Source organism: Lycium barbarum, chromosome 10 (assembly GCF_019175385.1).
Source record: "Lycium barbarum isolate Lr01 chromosome 10, ASM1917538v2, whole genome shotgun sequence".
In the NCBI taxonomy this organism is placed as follows: domain Eukaryota; kingdom Viridiplantae; phylum Streptophyta; class Magnoliopsida; order Solanales; family Solanaceae; genus Lycium; species Lycium barbarum.
The window spans coordinates 91,721,599-91,729,145 of NC_083346.1; the positions used below are offsets into that span (position 1 = coordinate 91,721,599).

Genomic DNA, 7,547 nt, shown 5'->3' on the forward strand with positions numbered 1-7,547 from the left:
CGTGAAAAAGTCAACTTAGCTTAAATACAGAATTCACTGAAATAATTTAAAAAGTTCGAAAGATCAACAAAAGAATCTATAATTGGACTATATGTCTGCCTAGCATATTAGCATAACAACACACGTAAACATCTTTGCCCTCTGCTTCAGCCAAGTGTACTTAAGTCACCCAAAAGCAACAAACCAAGAAATTTAAAAACAAAAAAAAGACTGATTTTCAGTAAACTTACTTCCAAACGCAAACTTCTAATTAAAAAGTCATCAACTATAGAACTATATATATCACTTTCTTGTTTCTTTCAGAAAATATTATTTTTGTCTTACGAGAATAGTGCAATTTTCTTTTTACATCAATTTCTGTGCGGCTTTTCGTGTTTGTGCACATTCTAAAGAGTTGTCCAACTGTCTTTTTTTGTATATTTGTGCCAAAGTGGATTACTAGTTTACTACCAATCAACCATCACTTTCTATGTATGTTATATACATCTTGTTAACTTTCTGAGAAGGTGTTACAATATTTGCTTCAAGTTTTATTCTTGCAACGTAAATGGGGTTTGGTTAAAATTGGTGATTTTGTTATAGAAATGGTATCTTTACCAATTTGAAAGGACCTGCCATGGATCTTGAAGCAAGCTTTTATCATAATCGTGTAAAGGTGAGTATTTTTACGTGTTAATGTTTAGTTCTTTGGTGGCTTAGATCATAAAAAAGCTGAAATAAGCTACAAAATTCGTCACTAATCCGTCGCTAAATTGTTGGTAGTTAATTTTTTTTTTTTTAATGATAATCTAAGGATTTTGTTGTTTAACTGCAAATTTACCGATTGCTAATTCCTGTTTCTTCAGTTGTTCCATATAAAAAGTGTTGTTGATTATCCGCTGCTAGTTCATTTAAAAGTGAGTAATGTAGTTCTTTGAGTGGTTTAGATAATAAGAAAGCTGGAATTAGCTACGAAGTTCTTCACCAATCTGTCGCTAAATTGCTCGTAGCTAACAAAATTCTTAGAATTAGCGATGTATTTTGTTATTTAGCTACAAAATTTATTCATTTCTAATTCCTGTTTGTTAGTAGTTCCATATAAAAAGTGTTGTTGACTTTTTGGGGTTGCAGAAAGAATCTTGGAGGACAATCTTGACATTGGCATATCAAAGTTTGGGAGTTGTTTATGGGGATTTAAGTACCTCACCACTCTATGTGTTTAAGAGTACTTTTGCTGAAGACATTTTACACTCAGAGACAAATGAAGAAATATATGGTGTCTTGTCATTTGTATTTTGGACGTTGACTTTGGTTCCTCTATTGAAGTATGTTTTCATTGTGCTTAAAGCTGATGATAATGGTGAAGGAGGTACATTTGCTCTTTATTCACTCCTATGTAGACATGCTAAATTGAATCCATTGCCTAGTTTCCAAGTAGCAGATGATCAAGAATTGTCAACCTACAAGAAGGATATAAGTACTTTTGGTGCAAAAGTTAAATCAACTCTGGAGAGATATAGAGTATTACAGAGATTTCTGCTTTTATTGGCTCTTATTGGAGCTTGTATGGTAATAGGAGATGGTATTCTGACACCTGCTATTTCAGGTATGCTACTGCTTTCTGGTTTGTTGGTTGTAACCTCAAAAGTTTGATGCTCGTTCGGTTTCAATTTGTTTGTCTTAGCTTGAATCGGCACAAAGTTAAAGAAAGTAAAGGAGACTTTTGAATCTTGTGGTCTTAAACTAAAGATATGTATAATGTACCAAAATGCCCTTTAATCTTGTGGTTTTAAACATGCCATGTGGGATGTTGAAATTAAAGAGTTGCCAAATTAGGAAAGAGACATTCTTTTTTAAACAAACTAAAAAAGAAAGTAAGACAAACAAATTGAGACGGAGAGAGTATTAGTTTCTGAAAGCTTATATTTTCTTGGGGATTATCTGCAGTTTTCTCAGCGGTTTCTGGTGTTGAACTCTCTTTGGCGAAAGAACATCACAAATGTAAGATTCGTAACCTTGTTGTGTGAGATTTTTCTGGTATATGCAGTTTTATTCTGTGCTTAAACTCAAAAGAAAATTTGACATCATGGCCAACAATGGAGGCGTTTGGTCTTTGAAATTAGATAGCTCACTGCTACATTTGTAGGTGGAACTTGGCACACCTTGAAAGTTCAAACTGTTACATTTTCATGTGTAAACACACCTTGAGGATTTCGATCTCGTTCGACCATAATACAATAGGAGTTGAAGATTAGAAGCTGGTATAATTTTCATAGGACTTGTTATTAGTCATATGGACTCAGACTTGAAGGCACATAAGGGACCATTCTTCCTATCATCAAATTGCAAGCTATAAACAAAGAAGTCATCAAGTAATAGATTAAGAGCTATTGCTGTCCCATTTCCTTTATGATGAATGGGAAAGTTGGACTCTTCTGTTGCTTTTGTGTTCTATAAGATTGGGCGGTTGTCACACCCAAGCAGACAAACGTGATCTCCACTATTATTTGTTAGCCAAGCCAAATTTTGGTGTTGTTAAACCATAGGAAGGCTGGTCTCAAATGAATATATAAAAGACATCTAGTGGCTGAGAAACTAAAATGAAAAGGTGACATCCTCACGACTCACGTGGGATGGTGGAGGCTATTTTATTATAACTAATAATAATATTGAAGAATGGTTCTTCTATTTATAGGTGGTGATTGTCATTTAGACCTCACTGAATTTCATTGGTTAGAAATATCTCTGGATGGTATAATGGAAAATATTAAAGTACAAGTTAAAATTGAGCACTGATTTGTCAATCATTTTGTGCTTAAGCGTGTTTACCTCAGTGTTGTGGTAGTTATGGTTGCTTGCTCTCCCTTGATGGGGATTTATGCTAGTTGCATTTATAATAGTGAGATAGAACTGATCTCTGAGGTACTCATTTTATCAGCTTGATATCTCGAGCGGAGTTCTAATATTTGACAAATTTTAGAGAATGGGGATTAGTTCACTGCTTATTTATTGTATTCCCAATCATATTAAGGATTTCTAATAGAATTGAATTCTTAATACCTCCACCCAAAATGACGTGCTATCCTTTCTCCTATTATATGAAAATTTTGCAGATGTTGAAGTTCCAGTTGCTTGTATTGTACTGATAGCCTTGTTTGCCCTTCAACATTATGGCACCCACAGGGTTGGATTTCTGTTTGCACCTGTTGTCGTGGCATGGCTTCTGTGTATCAGTGCTATAGGTGTATATAATATACTACACTGGAACCCTCATGTGTATCGAGCACTGTCTCCTTATTACATGTACAAATTCCTGAAGAAAACTCAAACAAGAGGCTGGATGTCCTTGGGAGGAATCCTTTTGTGCATAACAGGCAACTACATAGCTGTGTCTCTTAAATGAATAGATATCTATTACTTCTCTCAGTATTATGAAAATATGATCACTTAGTACTAAACTCATTCTTTCAGGTTCAGAAGCAATGTTCGCTGATCTTGGGCACTTCTCCCAGTTGTCAATAATGGTATGTGTTTATCAATCGTTGATATGTTAAGAGTTTGCGCTGATTTTCCTACCTTATTTGGATTTTGCTATAATTGATTTTTACTTTTCCCAAAAGGAAAATATAAATCTTTCATATTTGGGCAACCCCTTTCTTAGAGGTAAAGGCTTTGTGCTTCTATAAATTGACTATCCTTCCTTCCCACAAGAACACAATAGCATCCTCAATGTAGCCACTAAAGAGTCTTGTTTAGGGGGAGATTATTCACTTCTCTATATAATTTTATGCCTTTTCTTATATTAGGCTTCTCATATGTAGGTCAATTGGCCAAACCACAACGTATTAAAATATTATGCATCTTTTACTATACTTTTCCTTTGTTTCCGATTTGTCATCGGTCAATATTTGCAATTGTTAGCTTCCGCATAGCGCCCTGATTATTTCGATCCCAACAATATACGCATCCTGTTCTCTCAACTGTGATAGAGCTTTAAGGTCTTTGCTGATGGAATTTGACTAGTTCACATATGCACTCAACTCTAACAGTGAGGCCGTACCATTGTCTGAGAGACTAGTTCCCTTGTGCAGATTGCTTTTACCTCCATAATTTATCCATCACTTATTCTTGCATACATGGGGCAAGCTGCTTATCTATCGCGTCATCATGTTATGGAGAGTGACTATCAGATTGGCTTCTATGTTTCTGTACCTGGTATGTTCACTTTTACTAAGATGATAGATTCGGCAAATTCAGCTAATGATTGACATCTCAGACTATTGCTTCAGAGAAATTAAGATGGCCGGTTCTGGTGATTGCCGTACTGGCTGCAGTAGTTGGGAGCCAAGCCATTATCACTGGAACCTTTTCAATTATTAAGCAATGCTCCGCTCTCGGATGCTTCCCAAGAGTCAAAATACTTCATACATCGTCAACAATACATGGTCAGATTTACATCCCGGAGATAAACTGGACCTTAATGCTACTATGCCTGGCTTTTACTATTGGTTTCAGAGACACCAAAAGGATGGGAAATGCTGCAGGTATGGATATAATCTTATTCAACAAGGATAGTAAAAATCTTTTGGGTGGAAACCATTTTATCCTGCTTTGATTCAGTTGAAAACTTCAAATGCCTTCTGTTTTTAATGGGATAATTACATTTTTGGACCACTCAAATGAATAAGAGCCAGAAAATGTATAGGTTTTGTATATTAAGTATCAATATACATATACTATACATATTGTATACATAAATATACATATGATATACATAATCAGTGTATATGCCTTGTATATTTTGCTAGCGTCCGTAATTAATTTCGGCCGATGGGCCAAAAATGAAACAAGCCCGTTTTTAATTGGAGTCACTCAGGGTTTACTATTAAAGTTTATTATCCCTTCTCAGTGTTATTTGCGCTTGATACAATCATACAGCTAAGTGAAATTTATTGCACTGTATTTCAAGGACCCAGGGACTTGGCCCCGTTTTCATGTTTCATTGTGCTCTGATTTCTCCGTATGTGCATAAATACTCATTTATTTATAAATTTTTTTACTCGTTTGTGAAGTGGTCAAAGATATCGTAGACGAAGCATCATTTTAAAATGTCTAGGCTGGTTGAACTTCATTACTGAGCTCATCACAAAATTCTCTTTACATCAGGTTTGGCAATCATAACTGTCATGCTGGTTACCACTTGCTTGATGTCACTAGTAATTGTTTTGTGCTGGCACCAGAGTGTTCTCCTTGCAATCTGCTTTGTGATCATTTTTGGGTCAATTGAGGCTTTATATTTCTCTGCTTCTTTGATCAAATTTTTGGAAGGAGCATGGGTGCCTATTGCCATGGCTTTTGTTTTCATGATAGTAATGTGCATTTGGCACTATGGTTCACTGAAAAAATATGAGTTTGATGTTCATAATAAGGTCTCAGTTGACTGGCTACTTCAACTATGCCCTAGCCTAGGCATTGTAAGGGTCCGTGGCATTGGTGTCATACACACTGACGTTGTGTCCGGAATCCCAGCAATCTTCTCACACTTTGTTACCAATCTTCCAGCATTCCACCAGGTCTTGGTTTTCGTTTGTGTCAAATTTGTCCCTACTCCTCACATTAGACACGAGGAACGGTTCCTTGTTGGATATGTTGGCCCTAGAGAGTGCCACGTCTATAGGTGCATTGTTAGATATGGTTATTGCGATGCTCACAAGGATGATTCCCAGTTTGAGGATGATCTTGTATGTAGCATAGCTGAGTTTATACGGACGGGAAATAAGGATTTGGGGGACATGACTGTTGTTGGAACCCCTTCAACTCAAGCATCTACAGTTGAACTTCGTGAGGACGATGAAGTGAAAAGTGACTCGGTTGGAACATCGGAACTTAGAGAAATACATGCTTCACCGATAACGAAGCCAAAAAAGAGGGTAAAGTTTGTCATACCAGAAACTCCGAAGATTGACAGAGGGGCCTACGAGGAGTTGCGGGTACTGATGGAAGCTAGGGAAGCAGGAATAGCTTACATATTGGGGCATTACTATGTGCAAGCTAAACAAGGATCTAGCTTATTCAGGAAAGTAATTATAAATTATGGTTATGAGTTTCTTAGAAGGAATAGTAGAGCAATCACTTATGCATTAACTGTACCTCATGCTTCTACTTTAGAGGTAGGAATGGTCTACCATATATGATTTTGGGTATAGAGGAGACAACCAAATACTCAATGAAATGTGTACATATATGTTTGTAGTTTTCTTTAAGAATACAAGAAAAGTGTTAATGTTATTATGATAGAGAATGAGAAATGTCTACCATATTGTTAGCCAGTGCTATGAGCAAATGTAAGGCTAGGTGGATCTTATATTCTTATCTATGTTGCTCACACTTTTCAAAATTACAGTCAGGTGCATGTCGGATACTCTAAAAGCAGTATATTTTTGGAGAATTCAACATGGGTCCGACAACATTTTTAGTTAGTCCAACTAACTTAGATTCTTATCAATTATAAATACATGTATACAATCACATCACAAGGGTTTGTAGCACCGATTATGGGCGCTTTCTTAGGAGTGAGTTAAAAAAAAAAAGGAGTTTAACTTACGAGGTTATTCTTGGCCTATGATCGGCAAATTTCGGTTTCATAGATCATATTGTCTCACTTGTGAATATATAATAAAAGTATAGTTTTTTTTTTTTTTAAAAGTATTGTAAACATAATACATATGTAATGCTAATTTCATATGACAAAATGCATATTACGAAACAAAGATAGATACTTTGTACAGCAAAATTTATTGTGACAGTGCTAATCATCGACAAGTTCTTTTTCTTAGAATAATTTCAATAATATACAATCCAGCATAAAATATTACATCCTCATAACCATATTTTTAATTTACATCTGCATAGTCAACTTTATTTTGCAACAATGTTTATATGCACAATATACAACATTATATATTTATTGTAGACAATGTATCAACCTTGCGTAAAATTGTATAATAATGTATAAGAGGGTCATTTCGGATAAATATTTTCTCCAAATAGACATAGAGTGTTATTTTTCCTCTTCTTTTTTTTTTGAGCGATAGGGATTTTATTGATGAATTTCATAAAACAAATTGAAGTTATTAGTAAAAGAGACAGCACAATAACCATCATCGAATGCTTTTAATCAGTGACAACTATCTTGTCTACAACCACATTATACTAGCATTTTGAAAAAATTATTATTTCCTGTAGTGTTTTGGCCTAGTGCCATATAAGAAAACAATTCTTACAATATTTTTGACAAGTGAAGTATTGATTCAAACATCTGGCGATGGAATGTTATTATCCGTAGACGAAACATTAAATTGTTTTATATACCTTTCCTGACCTCTGGTATAACTACGATGCATCAACAACTTTTTTTTTTGTCAGAAAAAGTACTGAAGGACATTTTGAGCATTTTAATATTATAATAAGTATATTAAAGTGGCTATTCAAGAACCTCAATGCTGCATTTACCATCATACGATTGTGGCCATTAAAAAGGATGATGTGGTCTTAATTTTCTCTGTAAC

At 35.1% G+C, this 7,547-nt stretch overlaps 1 protein-coding gene across 1 annotated transcript; it reads left to right on the forward strand.

Moving 5' to 3' along the window:
* Positions 1-265: 265 nt before the first annotated feature.
* Positions 266-6,379, forward strand: LOC132614012 (potassium transporter 6-like). The gene is made up of 8 exons (XM_060328346.1): positions 266-655; positions 1,111-1,585; positions 1,927-1,980; positions 3,093-3,353; positions 3,451-3,503; positions 4,071-4,194; positions 4,269-4,523; positions 5,146-6,379. Exons 1-8 carry the CDS (start codon positions 617-619, stop codon positions 6,171-6,173), a joined length of 2,289 nt encoding a protein of 762 aa, XP_060184329.1. The 5' UTR covers positions 266-616; the 3' UTR covers positions 6,174-6,379.
* Positions 6,380-7,547: the final 1,168 nt, after the last annotated feature.

What these genes read in the sequence shown, in the direction of transcription:
- LOC132614012 (XM_060328346.1), top strand. Translation starts at nt 617, where the DNA reads ATGGATCTTGAAGCAAGCTTTTATCATAATCGTGTAAAG. An exon ending in GGCGAAAGAACATCACAAAT is followed by an intron (nt 1,981 to 3,092) that starts GTAAGATTCGTA and finishes AAAATTTTGCAG; the next exon opens with ATGTTGAAGTTCCAGTTGCT. An exon ending in AAGGATGGGAAATGCTGCAG is followed by an intron (nt 4,524 to 5,145) that starts GTATGGATATAA and finishes TCTTTACATCAG; the next exon opens with GTTTGGCAATCATAACTGTC.